Below are 21,233 nucleotides of genomic sequence, written 5' to 3'. Positions count from 1 at the left end.
GGATTGATAGGCATGAGCCACTGGTGCTTAGCTTCTTCTTTTTCTTCTTTTTTCAATGATGCTGTAATTCAAGTGCTAGGCGAATACCCCACCACTGAACTATATCCCCAGCCCCCCCCTTTATTAAATAGAGGGTGAGCCTAATTCATCAAGGGTGGTAGTGAAGATTATTGAGACAGTGGGTGATGATCACAGTGACAACAATAACATATTACGGGTCATGTGCCCAGGCAATGTTTAAGAGATTACAGGATTAATTAATTCTAGATACATTATATTTCATTTTATTTTTTACAGTACTGGGGATGGAACCCAGGGCCTCCAGCGTGCTAGGCAGATGCCCCACCACCAAGTTATATTCCCAGCCCTCAATCTAGAAACCTTTGTCATTCTCATAAAAAACTTGCTGAAGACCAAAGCCAATATTTTAACCCAGGCCATCTGGCCCCGGAACCTTACCCTAGAGATGCAGAGGGCATACCATATATTCTGCTGATCTCTTCTAGATTCAAGGACTAGGAAGATTTTTAGGAGGAGCTAGGAAGCCCAGAGCTAGCACCAGCTCCCCTCATTTGGGCCAAGAGGGGACATGGACTCCCATGGTACATAACACCCAGTCCCTCTCCCACTGAAACTGCCATGTCCTGGCACTCCCTCATCCTTTAGGGAAGTCTGACCCCCAAGATTGTTTTATTGTTATGTCCCCCTTTCCTTTCCCTGTGTCCAGAGTGAGTGTCTTTTATGTAAAACGTGAATGCCTACCCTGTCTCAGGTGCCAGCCTAGTGCTGGGGGTTGAGGGTGGCAAATCGGTTCCTGTCCTCCTGTAATTTAGGATCCTATCAGGGTGACAGAGGCAGAAATAGTCCACAAACAAATTACAGGCAGGTTTGGAGAAGGACGCAAACAAAGAGTCAGGGGAAGGAAGGCTCAGGGGTTGAACGACACAATAGCTCCCTGGAGCAGTGGCCCTCCAGGGGGTAGGTGGGTGGGGCTGTCACCTGTCGCCTCAGGGCCCCTCTCCAAGCAACGCCTGAGCAGCACAGAAGAAAGGCAGGTCCCACCCTCTAACTGCCTCGGCTAACCGCCCTTAGGTTGGGACTTGGATCCAGGAGGGCGGCGCTGAGAAGTGGGTTGGGAAGCTCTGTTGCTCCTGGCTCTTGGCCGGAACTTTGAGGCTGGAGAACAGGTCCCTGATTTCATTAAAGGTTGGAGATGGGGGTCTCAGGACACCAGGGGTGAGGACCTGGAGGCTCTCTGCTGGGACTTGCCTGCCCTCCGCAGGTCTGATGGGGCCTCCACATTCTCCAGGTCTCAGGGATTGCCCAGCACAGCCTGAAGACACCTGCTGAAAACCCTTGCTGACCTCGGACTAACCCTCCAGCTCTGGCTGTGGATAGGGTGGGAGGCCTCAGAGGACCTGACTAGGCCTGGGGGTAGGAGCCGCAGAGGGAACCCAAGGCTGGCCTCTCCCTTTGTTCCTCTGGAGACAGGAAAAATAGGCCTCAAAAAAATAGGCAGGTAGGCCAGGCCACCAGGAAAGAGTGGGGGGCCTTGTGGGATGGCCAGACCTCAGAGAAGGTGCCCAGGGCTGGCAGTGGGAGGGAAGGGGTTAAGGCGGTGAGGGGGGCAGCCTATGGCAGGAGGACACACCTGTGCGCAGGGCGGCGGGCGGGCGGAGCCCAGGTGAGGCGCCAGTGTTGCTGGGCAGGAGGAGAAGGAAGGAGGAAGAGTGGAGGCCAGGGCGGGCTCTAGCCTGTTGAGTCAGGGCCTTGACGCCCCTTCCTCTCCTCGGCACACACCCTCTGGGGGCCAGGAGGGCCTGGTGACAGGTAAACCCCACTGAGCAAGGGGTCGTGGGGCTGAGTAGGAACTGTAGGCGGGGGAGGGATGAAGGCCGGCAAATTGGTCGGTGTGTGTTGGGGGCAGAAACAGTTTGTGGGTATTGTAGAGGAAGAGCTCAGGGGTGGAAAGCAGAGGGGTGAGGGTGTGCTGAAACTCCATTTGGTTTTGCCAATTGGTGACTCAGGGTGGGGCTGGTGGTGGGCATCAGAGCTACCCGGAAGTGTCCCCAGGGACACTGATGGTGGGGGATGGGAGTTTCTTTGGAGAAGGGAGCCTGGGCCTGGACCTGGAGGTGGGCAGGTTGGGTGGGGGCCCTCGTCTTACCCAGCAGTGTTTGGGTGCTGGTTGGGAGTCTCTAATACTGCCGGGTAATGATGGAGGCCCCTGTCCCTTGTCAGCGTCATCCATCGCCTCAGGACCCCAGTCCCTTGCTGCTGGCTCACCTCTGCTCATACCCCCCCCATGCCTCCTCACACATCCTAGAAACCCCTTGTCGTGAGCTGGGGGTGCTGCGGGAAGAGATGGCTCTCAGTTGGCCAGCTGCCCACTGAAGGAACACAATGGCACCTAGTCCCTCCTCCAAACAAGTGTGATTTGTCATCTGGTGTATCCAGAATCCACAGCTGACCTTGAGCTTGGGATTGGCTCATACTCTCAAGATACCACAGCCAGCCCATGGCCAGGGTCCCTGTAGGAATTGGTCAGTTGTGGCCTGGAGTTCCATGTTGGCCGGCTCTGGGTCCATCTTCCAGGGCAGTGTTGGATGTCTAAGTGTAAGCTCCTAACACTGTCTGGTAAAGATGGCCCCCGGGTTGGTTTCCTCAGCATTGACCTTCAGGGAATCCTGAAGACCATGGAGGCCTCCTGACCAACAATCTCTGACCTTTACCCCTCTGAGTGGAGGGGGGTGCGGGGGTGGGGTGGGGATGAATGGCTAGAGAGAGGAACAATGGGAAGGAGACAAAATGGCTGCCTCCAGAGCAAGCAGCCAAGATTTGGAAACACCAGATCTCTGTCTTCCCAAATAAAGTGTGAATGAGGACGTGTGAAAGACTGAACCAGGTCCCTTGATCTGTCTTTTGTCTAACTGACAATCTCACCTTAAGCTCCTCTAAACTTAGGAGAGCGGCTGCCACACCTGCTTTATGACCCTTTCCCTGACATTCAACCCATAGAGAATATTTCCCTCCAAAACCTAAGCCAGAAGACTACTGTACCCTACAGCCCTGTTAAGAGTCACCTCCTCCCTACTTGCATTTTGTATCCCTGTGTCTATGGTTCCACGTCTTCCCAAAAGAATGAGGGGGAAAGTGGCTATAGTGGGTTCAGGTTATTAGCAATGGTTAAACCTTCCTGGTGCATAAGACTTAGTGACAGCCGTCTTTTGTTGAGGTTGAGGCAGCTTACCTCTGGACTGAAAACAGGCTCTTACCCTGTGGGGAGAAGCCCACCTCTGTAGGGAGAGCCCTCTGTGCATAATGCTCCTTACACCTGGTGACTAGAAAATAAAGTACAGCTGGGCAACAGCAGGCAACTTGACCCACTGGGCCTTGGAATACCGAAGTCCCTCAGCTGGCTCGAGAAATCTCCCTGAGGCTCCACAGAAACCTGTTGCCAGGGAAGCAGCCCTGTTGGGGTCATCAGATTTTTAGTCTAGCTCAGCAAAGCCACAGCTGCTATAGCCTTAAAAAAGGAGATGTTGGTAAAGAGGGGTGGGGTGAGGGATGCAGCTGGGCCTCTGGATCTGAGGCCTGCTGTTCCAGCTGAGGTCTTGTTTTGAAGCCCAGCATTGGGCTTGGAGAACCAACAGGGCTCGGCCACGCTCCTCAGCAGCCCAGACCAGATTCCTTGCGCCCTCTGCTGGCAGACTTAAGGAGACCTGGCGCGCATGCGTGACCACGCCTCCCAAACAACCCACTCAGATGCTGAATAAAAATTTATTGACAATTCCTGGGATGGTGGTTAACTCCTCCCACTTTGAGGGAGGGAACATCACTGTAGGTAATCAACGAGAAATCACACTGTCCTAAACCCCCTGGCCAACACAGGGAGGGGAAAAGTCATCCCCCCAAAAGGGTTAGTCTTCAGTCTTCCTAAATCCAAGAGGGCTCAGGAGGACAGGTGTAGAGGGAACCATCACATGACAGTGGGGCTGGGGTGGGGTGTGCCGGATCCCTAGTTGGCTCCTCAAAAACTGGAGGAGAAACATTCACTTCCTCTCTTGGGAGTTCTTGGTGACCAGGCTCATTTCTTACCCTTGATGAGGCTGTCACTGTGGGAAAAAAAGATGAATCAATGGTACTGAGGACATAAATGTGAGATGCACAGTGCCCCAGGGCATCCCCTTCTCCCAGTTGAGGGTCTGTCTGTGGGGAGGTAAGAAAGAAAAGTGGTGGGGGAGAAAGCAGATTAACTGGGAGATGACCTACAGACCCCATATCAACAAGGATGCAATTATAACTTACCTCCCCCTGTGGACACCAGGTCACGAGTAAACAGGAGACACAGGAAGAAAAGGGAAAAATACAGGTGAATTGACAGGTCCAGGTCCTAACCACACTAAACCCTCCTCTGCTCCCAAGAGAAGATGACAGGTCAGGAACTTCAGGCTCTGGAAGGAGACTTGGTCTCTTGGCTATTGCTATTTCAGTTCTCTCCTTTCCTAAAATATTTCCACGCACCAGAGCACCAGTGTGAAGATTCTTGAGTGAGAATACTAAGTACCATTCATCACTTTTTAGTTAGATAATTATTTACAATTAAAGTGTTTTTTACGTGAATAACTCTGTTTGACCTTATAAAATCAATCCTAGGGGATTAAGAAAGGAACTGTTAGCTACCCACTTTTCTAACTTTGGTCAGAAAAGGGGGATATGAGTAGCTGTGATAGGCTCCACAACCCAAGTGACCAATCCAAATCTCAAATTCTTTGACAACCCCCTGTGCAGCCATATCTCACCGGGTAAAACTTTCATCCTGTAGGTTCAGCACAAGGTTGTCGGCCGTGAGATAGATACGGTTCTGTGATGTGGCAATCTACAGGGCAGGTAAAACAGACACTTGCGTTAGTAAAGTGCTATTCCATAGCCACTCAATGGAATATGTACAGCTTGGGATATAGCAATGAGTAACATGTTTCTGGCTTTCATTCAAGGATCCAGAGCCCTGAGCAACTATGATGCACTCTCAAAGGGGGAAGAGTACCAGAGAGGCCAGTTGATACAAGCCCAAGAAAGCAATACCCCAATTCCCTCGCTTGACAGTGTGTAACTGCAACTTTCATTCTCCAGGCAGCCCTGTCACACTCACCGTCTTGGAGATGTTCTGGGCAGCCCGGATCTTACGAAGCTTGATGTAGCCAGGATTCTTGCTCAGTGCTTCCCCAAGGTGAGCAGGCCAGGGTTAAAGGTCCACACAAGGCCAGGTCTCAATCCTTACCCCAATCCCTCACTCAGTCCTCCCTGGGCTGTCAGATCCAAGGTTGTGCTCACATGGCTTGTGCCCCCCCTCACTTTGACCCCATCTGTGGGCCTCCCTGCAGGCTACGGCCAACAACTGGGGCTGCAGCACACACGCGGGCAAGGCCAGTGGTGCTATTAATCTGGCCTTACAGCAGGAAACCAGGACTCAGGTATCCCCACCAAGATTTCAGATTCCATCTGTGCTCTCTCCCCCAGCCCTGCCCCAGGAGCCAAATGTCAGAGGGCATAGAGTCACATTCGCCTTAGACTCATCAGTCTGCCCATGAGGGAGGACGGGAAGCACAGTGCCCTAGAGGCTGGGCCAAGCCATCGCTAATGGAAGGATATCATCTTGGCGGCTTCAGCTTCTCCCTCAGCCTGCACAATCTTCTGCCGCTGTTCCTGCTTTGCTTTTTCCACCAAGAATTGGGCCCGCTGGGCCTCTTGTTGGGCTGTGGTGGGAGACAGTCAGGGGGTCATGGATGTGAGGTGACAGGAACCCCAACCATGGATGGATTTGTCTCTTCCTGTTTCCAGAAGTCCTTGCCTTTTCCTTTTGTGACTCACCCACTTGTTTGGCCTCTACAGCAGCTGTGTACTCTCGGCTAAAACTCAGTTCTGTGATGGCTACATCGTCCAAGATGAGGCTGAAATCCTTGGCCCGCTCTGTCAGCTCCCTTCGGATCAATAGGGACACCTGGAGGGAGGGGTGGGGAGGGGAAGAGAGGGGGTTTGAGAGGACTGGAGAACTGGAAGGAAGGTTGCATTGTTGCGATCATCTGAATAACAGATCTGAGAATGGCAGGGAAGTCACCAATCCTTTCTCAGCTCTTCTTTACTAGAAGAACTGTGTTGGAAGGACACAGTGATAAGTTAGGTTAAGATGGAGCAGAGAGAGGCAGGTCACACTGACTCCTAATCCTCCACTCTCTCCAATGCAATATGCATCTCCTTAGTTTTCTTGCTTTCTTTTCTTTTTTTTTCCCTCTCCTCTCCTTAGCTTTTTATCAGGCAAATCTGTGACATAGGCTTTGTAGAAAGGGGCGCAGGAAAAGTCTGCATTTTGCCATTTTTTCCAGTGTTTCCTTCCTAACATTGATAGCTATCAAGTTCCAGTGCTGCTGCTTCTCTCACAGTGGCAACCAGTATAGCTTTTACGTGGAAATGGAACTAGAGCTAGAACTCTTTCCTGCTAAGTTGCCTTTCATAAGATCTAGTATCCTGGTCCTCAGGGGAAATGCTGCCACCATGCAAATGGTGATGGGAGTCAGACCTGGGCCCGCTGGGTGATCAGCTGTGAGGCATTGAACTTGGCCACCACACTCTTGAGCACCTCGTTGACAATGGACGGCAACACTCGCTCCTCATAGTCTAGCCCTAGGCGTTGGTACATGCTGGGGAGCTCCTGGGCATTGGGTCGAGACAGCACACGCAGGGAGATGTTCACCATCTGCAGGTCTGAGGGAGAGGTCAGCAATGGCTGGTCCAGGTCAGATTCCCCCATCCCAAGCATCTTCTCCTCTATAACTAGCAATGCTGTATAGCTTAGCACTTCCCTGGCGGGGGAGGAGACAATAGGGTTGATGAGGAAGATGTGACACAATGCAGGCAAAATGCTTGCCCACTCTGCAATCTTCTTCATCTACAACCGCTCTACTAGTAGGAATGATTCCTACTTTTGCCACCTGCCTTTGTGCAACCTCTAATGTAGACTGTCAGTATCACAATCACATCTTTCCACTAGACTATAAAGACTTGAGAACAGGGATTGTCTTTTATGAATCTTTTATAAGACTGTTAATGACAAAGTGATTGTCATGAGAGTTGACACACTAAAAATAGATCACTCTAAGCTCCTTGTCTCAGTGTACACCTGTGTGTGAATGAGGCAGGGATCTGGGGAATCTCAAAGGCATGGCTTTTAAGTATGGTCCATAAGGAGAGAACCAGTGGAGAGAACAGATTTCTTCAGGACAGGATATACTAGTGAATGTAATTAACAAGTCAAACAAGGAAAAAAAACTGTTCTAAAACAAGGCTTTGATCTAGGCAGTGATTAAGACAAAAAAGAACAAGCAACGCTCTCACCCAGTTTACACTAGGGAAGGGAACTGTTAATAAAAAAGTGCTAACACAGTGTGCTGGAATGTACCCTAGGAGGCACGCGGTTTAGCACAAGTAGAAACCAATATCTAAGAAAACCTCTCACTACCTCTCACTACCCATTCTTGCCAGGCTTCCTTGTTTACTTTAGGTTTCCTGTCTGCTATGCTACTCCCAACTGCCCACAACTTACCTTTGGAGCCTGTGGGGGAGGAGATTTTTCGGGGTCTGGCCCGAATGTCATAGATGATGGGGTACTGGAACCAGGGGATCCTGGAGGGAAGAGGGCAGGGATAGTAAATGGGAAACAGCAGTCTCATTGACTTTGCCTGGTGTCTCTATCACTTTTTTGGCCTGCTTTTCCCTCTAATGACCACAGACAAGAAGATTTCTCCCTTCCTTCGGAGAAAAGCACTTTAATTACGTGCTGTTGGAGTTTCGGCAGCACCTACTGTCCTAGGGGGGAGAGGTTTGTTTTTTTTTTTGTCTTTTCTTTTTTGGTGCTGGGATCGAACCCAGGGCCTCACGCATGCTAGGCAAGCGCTGTACCACCGAGCTACATCCCAGCCCACCTACTGTCCTAGGAACGGGGATGAGGAAGGGAAAGAAGAGCGCGGAATGCGCCTCTATGTCGGGTTAAAGCCATCGGCGGGTCGTCAAGGGTGAAAGGACAGGGTCAGTAGGCTCTGCCCGCCATTACCTGAAGTGAAGGCCCTCTGCCAGGATGGTGTCCTGCTGCACGCCACCGATCCGATTAAAAAAAATGGCCCTGTGCCCGCCTTCCACTGTGGAGAGAGAGATGGGGTGGGGTGGGGGGCTAGGTAAGCGCGGACACCTTCCAAGACGGCAAGGGGTCTGGGGACCGGGAGTCTGGGGAGCTACGGAGATTGCTCACCCGTGAACACAGATTCGCGGACGCCGTAAGCCACGGCGCCAGCCCCCAGCAGTAGCTTCAGCGCGGTGCCCATGCCCCGGGGCCCGGCGGGCAGGCGTCCCGCTAAGTCCTTCAAGTTCTGGGCCATGTCTGATCCTCCTGAAGGCGGCGACACCAGAGATCAGGAGGGGGGTACCTGCCCGCTTCTACCCCACTCCAATTTAGAGAGCACAGCCTGCACACGAGGGTTGGAGACTACAGGGCTCGCGGGAGAAAGGGCACAGGAAGTGTGCTCTGTTCTAAACCCTCCCCTCTTGTCCACCGCGGACCTAAACTTCGCGCACAGGAATTGCGTATCCGGAAGTCCCGCCCCTTTCAGGAACCATGCCCTCACAGGGAGGCTTCGGTAGCGCAAGACTGCAAGCCATCGCCATTTCCAAGCGCCCATTTCCAAAATGGCAGCCGGAAGGAAGTGTGTGAATAGGACGAGCACTAGGTTTTAATTTAAGGACGTCAGCGCGTTTCCGGTCTGGCTACAAGATGTCTGCGCCCAGTGGTGCGTTCCAACCTCGTGAGCGGCGTTTTGGGGAGCAGGAACTGGACCAGGATGCCGTGGCTCCAAAGAGGCCCCGACTTGGGGCAGGAAGCAAGAGCGGAGGCCGTAGGCTCATTGTGGTGCTGGAAGGGGCCAGTCTGGAGACAGTCAAGGTAGTTTGGAACAGGAAGTGTGGAACTTAAGATTGGTGGGAGAGGACTTCGTGGGATGGGTGTATGGAAATATAGGCCTCAAAGTGACCTTGGGAGTGAGGGGCACAAAGTGTGGAGAAAGCCGAGAGGTGACAGATGCTTTTGGGAGGAAGCTGTCTCTTGGTTTGACATCTCAGGTTGCAGTGCTCATTTTCTTTTGCCCTTCTTGACTCCTATTTCAGCTCTTGCCTCCTTGCTTCCAGTTACTTTACCAGAATTCCTCGTGTACTGTGAGGGGAGTGTCTATAGCGGCCTCCCACATCCCAAAGGCTAACGAGAAAGGTAGTTACCCTAGCCTAGCTTGCCCACCCAGTCTTATATTACTAAGGACTGGATGCTTCATTCAGTTAAAGGATTATCACCTGTAACCCATCTCCATAGTTAGGTCCTGTTGGAAACAATACGTCTACATGTTTATTTCTATTATTCTTTTCCTAGAGTGTATCAAAACCAGCAATTTTCTGTCTTAAACTCTGTGCAGTGTTACTATTACTTACGACTTTATCCTTTATAGCCAAACCATTTAGTGAGTAGGCATGGAAGTTTAGAAGTTAGAATGGATTTTTTTTTTTTTTTTGAGACAGGATTTTCATTCAGCCCAGGCTGACCTGATGTCGTTTGTTTTTTCTTTTGGTTTTTTGGGTGGGACTAAGGTTTGAACTCAGGGCTTCACCTTGCAAAGCAGGTTTTATGTCACTTAAGCCACACCTCCAGTCCATTTTGCTGTGGGTTTTTTGGAGATGGGGCCTTGGGAACTATTTTACTGGGTTGGCCTCGAACCACGATCCTCCCAATGTTGGCCTCCCAAGTAGCTAGTACTGTAGGCATGAGCCACCAGCGCCCAGCATGGCCTGTGCTCTTTATCCTCAAGTGTCAGCCTACTCAGTGTCAGGAATAATTTGTGTGCTACCACACCCACCAGACCTGAATTTTAATCCTAGTTCCTAACACTTTTAAGTGTGTTATTTTAAGAAAGTTCCACCCCCCCCAACCCAGTACTGGGGCTTGAACTCAGGACTCAGGGCCTTCACCTTGAGTCACTCCACCAGCTCTATTTTTGGGAAGGGTTTTCCAAGATAGGGTCTTGCGAACTATTTGCCCAGGCTGGCTTTGAACTGGGATCCTCCTGATTGCTGCTCTGTGAGGAGTTGGGGATTACAGGCATCAGCCACTGGTGCCTGGCTCTGGATGCTAATTTTGACATCTGTCACATGCGCTGTCCCATATGACTCTAATTTGCACATGTGGAAAGCTTACCTGTGTCTGCAGTGCCTGAGAATGTAGACTTGCACTGAACTTCCTAGGTTCACATCCTTCTACCCACTAGTTGTGTGGCTTTAGACAAATCCCTTCTTAGTTGCTTCATATATTTTACAGGGAGAATAGTGGTGGGGAGAATTAAAAAAGTTAATATGTATAAGGTGTTTAGCATAATGTCTGGGACTTGTTGATATTATTTATTCTAGATTATTTATTAAGAAGTTGAAAAGTGGGCTGGCAGAGTGGCCCAAGTAGTAGAGTGCCTGTTTAACAAGTACGGAGGCTCTGAGTTCAAACCCCAGTACCACCAAAAAAAAATTACTAGAGCACATTCTTCATAGATGCCTTTTTTTTTTTTTTTTTTTGGTGGTGGTGCTGGAGTTTGGACTCAGGGCTTTGCACTTGCCAGGTAGGTACTTTCTCTCTTGAGCCTTATCTCCAGTTCCATTTGTTCCTATACTCTGGCCTCCTATAAGTTCCTAGAAAGCACTAAGTATGCTCTAAGGCTGTTGAATATGTTGTTTTTTAATTACAGGATCCCTTACTCAGCTCTTTGGCTCTGTTCATTACCATTCACTCATTTTTGTGGATACTGAGTTGGTTTTTTTGGTGGTACTGGGGCCTGAACTCGGCCTACACCTTAAGCCACTCAACCAGTCCTTTTTTGTGAAGAGTTTTTTTGAGATAGGGTCTTGTGAACTCTTTGCCCAGTCTGGCTTCGAACCGTGATCTTCCTGATCTCTGCTTCCTAAGTATTTAGGATTACCTGCGTGAGCCACCAGTGCCCGGCTTGACACTGAGTTTTGAACTCAGGACCTCTACCCCTTGAGCTATGCCTATCCTTTATTCATTTATGTATTTTTTCAACAATGTCTTGCTCTGTAGCCCAGGTTGGCCTGAAACTCTCTTCCTGCTTCAGCCTTCTGAGTGCTGGGATTACAGGTGTGTGCCACCACATCCATGTAATTATTGAATTGCTGTGGTGCTGCTCATTCTTGAGCTATTTTAGGTTAGACTAGGGAGTTGCTGGTTTTTATTACATTTGGGGAAAAAGATGAATGATAGGTAAAAGATATAGACATTATTAAATGATGGTCTGGTCTGGACAGTATTCAAGGTGGATAGAAACATAGAGGAGTGACAGTGGAATGGACTCCCTTGTTATAAATCTGTTAATAATCCCTTAATGAACCATTTACTTTCCCTTACAATGTTTATCATAGTTTGAAGTAAATTATGTATTATTTACTGCTTGATTCTCTGAGGGCAGAGAATAAGATTTAAAAAATTTCATTCCTGTATCTTCAATACCTTTTAGTCTTGGTAGGTAGTACTCATTCTGGTTATTCTAGTTTGTGGTTTGCAAGACTTTCAACCCACAGAAAAGTTACATTGTGAGCCACTGTGTTCATTCAACTATAGGAAATCAGAAGTTTCATAAACCATTATTTGCCATTACTATATATGAAGTACTTTGATGTTTTCTGTTCTGTTTAATTAAAAGAATAAAAACCTGGTTTTATCCTACTAATGGGTTGAAACTGGGTTATTCTATTCAAGAATTTTTTTCCTTCTATATCTAAGGGTGTCCCATGGATTTAGTTCTTGGTCCTTTTCCCTGTGACATTCTTCATGTTTCAGTTATTCAGTTAATTTCAAAACCTATATTCTTTCATTCAAACTTTTTGAAGTCATGTATTATTAGATGTTGCTAGACATATAAAAACATTGTAGTGATATATGAAGTAGCTTTCTTTTTGTGGAAGTACTGGGGTTTGAACTCAGGACATTGTGTTTGTTAGGCAGGCACTCATCTCTTGAGCCACATCTCCATAAATATGTACTTAACAGAGTGTTCTGAGACTTTTACTGGAGATGTTAATACATAGCCTCATGCACACTAAGAATGTGCTTTACCACAGAGCCACATCTCCAACCCATCATCTCCAACCCATCTACTTTTTCTTGGTTCTTTACTCATGTCAGCCTTTCGTTTTTGTTTTTTGAAACAGTGTCTTGCTGTGCAGCCCAGGCTGGCCTTAAACTTGGAATCCTCCTGCCTTAGCCTTCCAAATGCTGTGATTACAGGCTTGCACCACCATGCCTGGCTCTCATGCCAGTCTTTTGATAAAACAACCTCCTGCATCATTAGAATTTTTACTATCCTGTTCACATTTGCAGCTCTTCACTTTGTGCATGATTGTCTTAAGCAGACTGAGAGTAGCAAATATGTGTATTTTACCCAGTACACAAGTATTGCTCCTGTGGCAAACATACCGATCTAACTCTTGCCATTGTTACAGGTTGTGCCCTTCTCCCCTCATAAGATCAGTTACTTGGTGTGTGTATGTTTGAGGACCAGTAATACCTTCACCCCCAGAGTTTCTGACTTAGAGTTACAGCAGGCTTGAGAATTTTCCTGTTGAACAAGTTTCCAGATGCTGCTGCTTGTTCAGGAACCATGCTTTGAGAACTGCTGAGCTAGATAATAGAAACTTATGTTGCTCTCATCATGGTCTCTTCTTCAGGTAGGGAAGACATATGAGCTGCTCAACTGTGACAAACATAAGTCTGTGTTGCTGAAGAATGGACGGGACCCTGGGGAAGTGAGACCAGATATAGCCCACCAGGTAACTCCAGGGACAGAGCCCTAACTCTTTGTGCCTTTGTATGGAAGGTAAGGCAGTTTATTTAGCCTTTTCTGTACCTTGGTTTCTACCTCCCTCAGAGCTTACTGATGCTGATGGACAGTCCCCTGAACAGAGCTGGCTTGCTGCAGGTTTATATCCACACGCAGAAGAATGTGTTGATTGAAGTGAACCCTCAGACTCGAATTCCCAGAACCTTTGACCGCTTTTGTGGCCTCATGGGTGAGAAGCCCTAAGACTTAACAAAATTCAGAATGAACTTGGCAGTAGTGGAGAAGGGAGAAGAAGAAAAGGGATGAATTAAATGTTGAATTCTTCAGTTGAGGGACAGGGATAACATGATTGATGAGGACAAAGACCCCTGTTATTTTTCAATATGCATGGAAATTCTGCTTTACTGTTCTTTTAGTAGGTTCCTGGCTGAGTAAAGAAAGGAAAGTCTGAACCCATCTCATATGCTAGACAGTTGTTTGCACCATTTTAAGTCTAGATGTAAAGGACATGGAATCCATCTTACCTATGGGTTTCCAGGTTAGATCACTGGGCAGAAGAAGTATAGTCATCACATTCCTTTGAATTCTTTTTTCCCCTCCTAGTTCAGCTTTTACACAAACTCAGTGTTCGAGCAGCAGATGGTCCCCAGAAGCTTTTGAAGGTGAGGTGATGAAACCTACTGGTTGGAGGTAGGGTTCTAAGACTGTTTCAGGACCTGATTGTTCTCTCTCTTTTTTTTTTTCTTCAGGTAATTAAGAATCCAGTGTCAGATCACTTCCCAGTTGGCTGTATGAAAATTGGCACTTCTTTTTCTATCTCAGTCGTCAGTGATGTTCGAGAGTTGGTGCCCAGTAGTGACCCTATTGTTTTTGTGGTGGGGGCCTTTGCCCATGGCAAGGTAAAGTCTGGGCTCAACCCTTAGATTCTTCATAGAGTTGAAACTTAGTACAGAATTCCAAGAGTAGTTAGCATTTTAACAATTCTTGTTTTTATAAAATGGGAAATAGAGGGTAGGAATAGAATTAGAAACAAATGGTGGTTTCATTCTTGTCCAGGGGGCATCTTTTTCAGAAACTTGATATCATTAACACTGCTGAAATAACTAGTTCAGCCATACTTTTCCTGCCTTGGAGAAGGTCTGAACCTACTCTGGGGTGACTGTTGGCTGACCAGACCATTCTCTCCTTAGGTCAGTGTGGAGTACACAGAGAAGATGGTGTCCATCAGCAACTACCCCCTTTCTGCTGCCCTCACCTGTGCCAAACTTACCACAGCCTTTGAAGAAGTATGGGGGGTCATTTGACAGTAGCAGAACCCAGTTCTGAAACAAAGGACTGTTTGCATTGTGTCTGTTGTGAGCTGAATGCCAAAAGAGGACCTTCCTGCACTGAGACTGCAGTCTAGAGAAGCTGATACTGTACATTTGCTCTTTGTCCTATAAATGTTTTTTCAGACCTGGTTGTTTTTGGGGTTCCTAAATTTAGTGGTACCTAGTTGTATAAATTGTTTCCTTTAGACTTCAGAGACAGATGTGAGATCAGTTTGTGGTTCTGGTTGGCTCCAGGCTTTGAAGGCAGGTTTTGGCTCCTGATTTTCTAGATCCCTGTGCTCTAAGGGAGGCTAGTAATTTTAGCCATGGTAAACTAGAGAAGAGCCATGTATGAAAGAAAGCAGTCAGGGATGCTAGCAGTGAAAAACTGAACAAACAGAAGTGATTTTATCTGGTACAGTTCCAAGATAGAAAAAGTGGAGCAGGCAGGGCCTTGTACCCTCCCCTCCCCCCCATGGGGGGGGTGGTGATATCGGCACATATACAATCGTAATAGATTGGCAGAAGAACACAACAGATTCCTGGCTAGAGGGGAGAGATAAGGCAACGTGCATGGGGGAGCACAAAGGGGTTGTGTCCCCTCTGCTCCTCCCACAAGAGCTTCCCCTTTGGCCTGGTGAAGACTTGGCAGCAGAGGCACAGCTGGGGGTGCCGCAGCTTCCAGCTCCCTGGCTTCTCTGTTCACTGTGCTGTGGGGTAAGGGAGTGCTGTGAAAAGGGAGACAAGTAGTTTCTGCACCAGTCCTGCTGTATGTAGGCCACCTGGAAGGCAAGGCGTCCAGTTGGAAGGCTGGCTGGAGTCATATCTGGTTCCTGGTCTGTGGCCCTCGCAGTTTCCTCCTAGCAAGTTATATTAGTCAGTGCCTCATACTGTGTTCTCCAGTAACCAGGCTACCTTGAAATCTCCCCAAGTTTCTATGGCTTTATAGGCTATAACCTGTAGAATATTTACTTACCAGGGAAATAAATTATTCCATTTTTTTTAACTTCTCTTTCCTTGGCACCATTGCTTTGTGAATATAAGGCAATATGAATAGTAGGCTCAGGAAGAAGACGTGGCCAAGAAAATAGATGGATTTGTACACCTGTGGAGAGACAAAGGCCAATGAGATGTGTGGGGTATCCCTTGCTACTGTAGATTTCAGTGACTGGCAGGCTTTCTTCAATTACCTTAAGCCATTTGTCCCATGTGAAGAGGCAGAAGGCAGTCATTGAGTAGCCCATGAAGAGCCAGTGGATGGTCTGTTGCACCAAGTAGTAGAAGGGCTGGAGGGCAGTGATGGAAGCCACCCTGCTCAGGGTTGGGCTCTCTTGGATTAGGTTGGTAGCCTGGGGAAGAAAGAAGAGAGGTTGTGGGTGTTCTCTCCCCTTCTCCCCCTTTTACCCACCATACTTGAGAGGTTTACCTGCTTTTCCACAATAACAATCAGGAATTCCATCTGGAAGCACACCAAGTATCCTGAGTGTAGGCCATGCCAGAGGGCCAAGAACAGCAACGAGAGACCCTGGGATAGTTCTTTATTCCCAAGGAACTTGAGACGTTTGAAGAAGTAACTAGGGAAGAAGGTAGGTAAAGATAAGCCTCAGACTGGCTCCCTGCATTCTCCCAGAACTCTTTGGTTCTGGGCACTCAGAGATGTGGAGTAGCCCTGGGGGTAAGGGACACAGAGCTAATGGGTTAGCTTGAGATAGAAGGCTGTCTTGGTTTAGAGACAGAAAACAGACCCCAAGTTTGGCTGGGTGAACAGGGGCCACCTATTTGTCTCAGTAGTGACTGAGTGCCTGCCACCAAGAGTGAAGTAAAAGAACAGGTCATTCTCAAGCTGCTGTCACACTAGTGTGGGAGACACAAGTAAACAAAGACGTTATAAACAATATTGAGGGGGTAATATAAGCACAGTGGCAGAGCTGGGATTATGAAGCCTCGGCTGGTGGTGCTTTTATGGAGTTTTCTTTGGGGTACAGGTACAGACAAAAGTACATGAGGGAGTGACTGGAAATCCTACCCAGGTGAGGAAGATGGACAAAATTGTCCCTCAAATGTGGGAAAGCAGGGGTTCAAGGAACTCAGGCCCAGGCCTCCCTTCAAATGCTTACCGGGCCACCCAGGCATTGGTGTTGATGTTGAAAGAGGCTATGGTGCCATTGAAGCGGGGGGTTGTTTCAAAGAGCCACACCTTCATGTTGGCACAGGCATCCCACTTTGCTGTTCCATTTTCTTCAAAGCCATTGAAGCCCAGCCCCGACAAAATACACACTCCTTCCTGAGAGGGAGGGACAGCTCAGGGTTCTTGTTATTCTCCTCTCTATCAGCACCCACCTCTCCTCCCTCTCCCAGCTTATCTGAATATGACTTTGATTTCCTACTTACTGTGACCAGCCAACAGGTGACGTATTTGTACAGCACAAACTTGCCCCAGACCAGCATGTACATGCAGCGGAACCAGAAAGGGCGGCTCTTAGATGGGAGAGAGCACATGTGTGTTAGGGACAGCACACGGGCAAGGCCCGTTCCCCTTAATGTGTTTTTCAAATTCGTGGATGGTGACTTCTGTCAAATCCTGCTGCTGGATGTGCCCGTGATGGACTGGCCTAACTACCTTTATTTTTTTGTGGTACTGGGGTGTGAACTCAGGGCCTACACCTCGAGCCACTCCACCAGCCCTTTTTTGTGATGGGCTTTTTCAAGATAGGGTCTCATGAACTATTTGCCCGGGATGGCTTTAACCGCAGTTCACCTGATCTCTGCCTCCTGAGTAACTAGGATTACAGGTGCAAGCCAGTGGTGCCTGGCCCTAGCTACCTTTATAATAGGCTAAGAGGAGCAAGCTGAGCCCTGCTAACATCCATCCTTTCTTTTCCGTGGAGAATCCCTGAGACAGCTCTGTCTCAGAACTGTCTCTTCTGGAACTCTTCTATTGTCTGCCTGCCTTTGCAAAGTAGAGTGTACAGTAAGTACACAGGGACCTTACATATCCATGTTCCATGTTAATTTTTAGAAACCTATCCAGAATGGATATGGAACTGCTACTGTAAGCTTTTTAGCTGGGCACAGCAGAAGCCAGCATTTCTCTCTCCCTGGGTTTCTGAACTTAGAACCCCTAGTCTGTCAGTTGAGAGAAGAAAACAGACTGGACTATCCAAGTCAGTTACTTGGACTTACTAAAGCAAGTAAAGACCTGCTCCAAGAGAACGTGGGAAAGTGCACATGGCACAGCTGTGTGCCTGCAAAGGTTGTCTAGTGCAGGCTGATGAATGTGTCCTGGCTTGACTGGCACTGACATCAACTCAGATCTACAGCAAAACCAGGATACGTTTGTAGATGGAATTGCCTACTTTGCTATCTACTAGGGTCCCTGCCTGTCCCTTTTCTATGGCTTGAAGTCACACTGCAACCACTCACTTCATAGTCTTCAGTGAGGAGATAGTCTTCTGTGATGTGGGGGCTGAGCAGGGTGTAGCCCACCAGGTAGACAAGGCCCAGACTCAGGCGTTTGAGAGCAGGTATGGTGCTGGAAAGGAACAAATGGGGTCACAGAGGGCAGAGCTTAGCCCTTCACTCTACGACCTTCAGTTAAGGAAGTGTTTCAGGGCATGGCTACCACCTGGAATGGCATGATGAGCTCTGCTGCCCAAAGTTGGGAAAGAGATCAGTGTGATTGGCTGTGAGCAAGGGTGCCTACAAACCTGTGCAAGTTACAGGAAGGTAAGGGCAGAGGAGAGGAGTGTAAGGGGGTCTTGAGTCTTGCAGTGTTTTAACTCTTTGATGATAATGAGTTCAGGATCTCCCCAGAGCTAATCTATGGTGGGACTGAAAACTCCATGTAGGTAATAATAACCACCAATTTAGAATCTGCTCCTTCCTATCTTGGCTGAATTGATGCTGAAACTTCAGGCTGGACAAGTTCTCAGGGGAGAAATTCTGTAACTTACATTTTCTATTTAATGTATATTTAACAATTTTTTGAGGCAGAGTCTCACTGTGTAGCCCAGGCTGGCCTTCAATTCATGATCCTCCTGCCACACCTTCCCAAGTGTTGGGATTACAGATGTGTACCACCATGGCTGGATTCCATCCCCGACGCCCCCCAATAAGAGAACAAGCTTTAAAGGGAGGGCATGACTGGTTTGGGCAAAATCCTTTGGCATAAAAATGAATTCTTAGCTTTGTACTACAGGGTCAGCATGAATGGCTAGAAGTAACCTAAGCTGAAGGGGGCCCAACTTGGGCAGTGAGCAGGTAGAGTACCCATATGATAGTCCAGGGCTGTGTGACAGATCTGTATACTATGGCCAGGCTGGAGAAAGCACTAGGGCTGGCCTCCAGGAAAGTCACCTCAGAAGTGACTATGTGTAGGGTAAGACACCTACGCAGAGGTCTTGTCCAGGAGGGGAATTACCTGTTTGGCATCTTCCCTTGTATGTCAGTCAGCTGTCCCTGCACCAGCTTCATGTAGTGGTTCATTGAGAACTGGGGCCCTACCAAGAAGGCCCCATAGAAGTAGGAGAAACCAGCAACTTCCAGCAGGGAAGGGATACCCCGTATGGCATATTTCTGTTGCTCAGAGGACAAGGAATTCTATGCCAAGAAGAGAATGCATGGTTCAGGATAGCCTTGAATCTCCCCCCCGGAGCCAATCTGAGTGTTCCCCACCCTTGTGCCCCACTGTCTGGGGTTTTTCAACCTGCCTATTCTCTGGGGTATGGAAAAGAGTTGCTTCATGTGGAAATGAGTATGTGTGGGGAAGCTTAGCAACAGTTGGAAGTTGCTGCTTTGCCAAATGCCTTGCTGGCATTGATCTCTGGACTTTGTGCAAGAGCTGGATTCTGGGCAAGTTACATTTGTTGATCCTTGCTTAGTGCTATCTGAAAGGGATATCACACAGGCTGGGAAATGAGGCAAAGGCTCTACCCTGGTTTCTGGGTCCAGTGTTTTGGTAACAACAGCCTTCCCTCTGGTTAATCCTTAACCTCTCTGCAGAGGAATGGGTACTTACCTGATCTTTCCCTCCGTCAAAGTAGTCAACAGCCAAACCTGAGCAGAGAGAGAAGGCGTAGATAGAGCAGAGGGAGAGGACACTGTGAGAATGTGGCCTGTGGACTGAGTGCAGCCAGGAGTGTACCAGGGAGAGCACCAGTAAGTTTTTGGTAAAACGGGAGCAGGGCCCAGCTGTAAATGAGAAAGGTAGTGCCCCACCACTCACCAATCAGCTTCAATGTCAGGACACAATGTGGCATTGTCCACTTGATATCGTAGTTGCCAGTGGCTGTGTAATAATATCCAGCAAGAAGGTAGGCCTAGGAGAGGGGAGGTCGTTATTCTACCATCACTACTATGTTCTTTTCTTCCTTGTCTCTTTTTTGATGGTGCTGGAGTTTGAATTTAAGGCCTCATGCTTGCTAGGCAGGGGAACACTTACTGCTTGGGCATGCTGCCAGCCTTTTTTTGTTTTTTTCTTGAGATAGGGTTTTAAATTCTCCATTCTCCTGACTCAGTTTCCCAAGTGTGTGCCACCATGCCAGGGTTCTTTATTTTCTCCTTGCTCTGAAATTCCCCCGTATTATTTCATTTTTTCTTCCCTCTGGCTCTATCATTGAAAGCTTTTGGAAGTTTCTACAAACTAGGTGTGATGATGCATGTCTGTAATCCCAGCACTTGAGAGGCCAAGGCAGGAGGAATATAAGTTTGAGGACAGCCTGGGCTACATAGCAATTCCCAGTCTCAAAAAAAAGTTGTTACAAATGGAGCATTAAGTCTACAATGGGGAGAGACTTGCTCATAGTTTCTTAGCGAAATGAGGGCTAAACTCAGGAGAATTTAGATGCTTAGCTTCTTTAGTTTATTCTAAACTGGTTTCTGCCTTGCCTTTAAGAGACTTCCTTCATGGTCAGCTGGGCTAATCCTGGTGAAAACTAATGAACCCCAATGGTACAGTCCTATGTAAAGGAATAGCTGGTCCCTTCCTCCAGGAAGTAATGAGTTACCATTACAATCTGCAGATGAAATGCTGGGGGCCTGTGAAGAGTGACCTGCCAAAAGTCAAGACTGCAAAATGGGGAGGAGGAATAAGAAGTGAGGTCTCCTAGGTCACTGGTTTTTCTATACCATTGTTCCCTGCCTCTCCAGGCCCCCACCTACTGTCAGCTATGATTTGAGGTGCCAAGAGAAAGATGTTTACCATCTGGAAGCAAAAGGTAGTGAGGACGGCAGTGACAGTACGTCCCATCAGTCGAAGGATGAGGAACTGAAGCACAACACATAGCAAGGAGTGGTAGAACTGGTATCCTGGATGCAGAGGAGAGAGCAGAATTTAGTACAGTCTTTTATACTCCCACCCTTCCTGAGACTTCCAACCACAAAAAGAACATACAAAGAAAAAACTTTGAATTTTTTTTTTTTTCAGAATAATTTCATGTTTTGGAGAAAGGGATTTAAATTAATTGCATAAACAGGGATTGTCAGGTTGTTACTGTTTTTCTGAATATCTGAACTGAGGGATGATCCTGCCTGGGGACCACCTGGATCTCTCATTCAGTTATAGCCAGAGCAGAACAGAGAAACTGATGCCTCTCTGTTGATGGGGTCTGATAAGGGTAACTACTCTCAAAATGCTATTCATCTACTTAAAATTATTTATTTAAATATAAATATTATATTTTTTTTTCCATGGAGCTGAGGATAGAACTCAGGGCTTTGAGCACTATAGGTAAATGCTCTATCACTGAACTATACAGCTCCTAATTTTTTTTGCCCTACTGGGGATTGAACCCAGCACCTCATACATACAAGGCAAGTGCTCTACTGCTGGAGCTATGCACCCAGCCCTATATTTCATTTATTTATTTATTTTGGCTGTACTGGGGTTTGAACTTAGGGCCTTATGCTTGCTAGGCAAGTATTCTACCACTTGAGCCACTCTCTACCAGCCCCTAAATTTATTTTTTAACTGATACATAAAAATGTAAAAATTAGG

General features: G+C 47.8%; 3 protein-coding genes and 1 non-coding gene across 7 annotated transcripts in view; 1 reads left to right on the top strand and 3 right to left on the bottom strand.

Annotated features, from left to right (window-relative positions):
- Positions 1 to 3,766: 3,766 nt before the first annotated feature.
- Phb2 (prohibitin 2) lies at positions 3,767 to 8,602 on the bottom strand. Its single transcript, XM_074076161.1, has 8 exons — positions 8,303 to 8,602; positions 8,108 to 8,192; positions 7,601 to 7,680; positions 6,578 to 6,762; positions 5,872 to 6,001; positions 5,653 to 5,756; positions 5,153 to 5,230; positions 3,767 to 4,879 (listed from the first exon to the last, which is right to left on the bottom strand). The coding sequence occupies exons 1-8, from the start codon at positions 8,427 to 8,429 to the stop codon at positions 4,799 to 4,801; spliced, it is 870 nt and encodes a 289-aa protein (XP_073932262.1). The 5' UTR covers positions 8,430 to 8,602; the 3' UTR covers positions 3,767 to 4,798.
- Positions 5,311 to 5,584, bottom strand: LOC141424567 (small nucleolar RNA U89). Its single transcript, XR_012449465.1, has one exon. It is a non-coding gene; the product is annotated as a small nucleolar RNA U89 (small nucleolar RNA).
- A 125-nt stretch (positions 8,603 to 8,727) lies between the features above and the next one.
- On the top strand, positions 8,728 to 14,388 carry Emg1 (EMG1 N1-specific pseudouridine methyltransferase). Of its 2 annotated transcripts, XM_020158325.2 has the most exons (6): positions 8,733 to 8,989; positions 12,817 to 12,918; positions 13,017 to 13,158; positions 13,533 to 13,591; positions 13,679 to 13,828; positions 14,120 to 14,388. In XM_020158325.2, exons 1-6 carry the CDS (start codon positions 8,822 to 8,824, stop codon positions 14,231 to 14,233), a joined length of 735 nt encoding a protein of 244 aa, XP_020013914.1. In that variant the 5' UTR covers positions 8,733 to 8,821; the 3' UTR covers positions 14,234 to 14,388. The 2 variants fall into 2 exon arrangements, with proteins under 2 accessions (XP_073932264.1, XP_020013914.1); XM_074076163.1 differs by lacking the exon at positions 13,679 to 13,828 and having other exon boundaries at positions 8,728 to 8,989.
- Positions 14,389 to 14,620: 232 nt separating this feature from the next.
- Positions 14,621 to 21,233, bottom strand: part of Lpcat3 (lysophosphatidylcholine acyltransferase 3) — a 38,883-nt gene continuing 32,270 nt past the window's right edge. For 2 of the 3 annotated variants that reach the window (XM_020158323.2, XM_074076160.1), the window contains 11 exons: positions 20,439 to 20,545; positions 19,464 to 19,557; positions 19,257 to 19,294; positions 18,660 to 18,838; positions 17,663 to 17,771; positions 16,631 to 16,717; positions 16,357 to 16,523; positions 15,666 to 15,813; positions 15,430 to 15,588; positions 15,216 to 15,344; positions 14,621 to 15,099 (listed from right to left, as the gene is read on the bottom strand). In XM_020158323.2, the coding sequence (XP_020013912.1) occupies positions 15,228 to 15,344; positions 15,430 to 15,588; positions 15,666 to 15,813; positions 16,357 to 16,523; positions 16,631 to 16,717; positions 17,663 to 17,771; positions 18,660 to 18,838; positions 19,257 to 19,294; positions 19,464 to 19,557; positions 20,439 to 20,545 (1,205 nt within the window). In that variant the 3' untranslated portion in view covers positions 14,621 to 15,099; positions 15,216 to 15,227. The remainder of the gene's footprint in view (positions 15,100 to 15,215; positions 15,345 to 15,429; positions 15,589 to 15,665; positions 15,814 to 16,356; positions 16,524 to 16,630; positions 16,718 to 17,662; positions 17,772 to 18,659; positions 18,839 to 19,256; positions 19,295 to 19,463; positions 19,558 to 20,438; positions 20,546 to 21,233) is intronic. The other variant, XM_074076159.1, reaches the window with a different exon arrangement.

The sequence above is a fragment of the Castor canadensis genome, chromosome 6, assembly GCF_047511655.1.
Source record: "Castor canadensis chromosome 6, mCasCan1.hap1v2, whole genome shotgun sequence".
NCBI classification, from domain to species: Eukaryota; Metazoa; Chordata; class Mammalia; order Rodentia; family Castoridae; genus Castor; species Castor canadensis.
The sequence above is the reverse complement of the archived record's forward strand: the minus strand, read 5'-3'. Positions and strand labels throughout refer to the sequence as shown.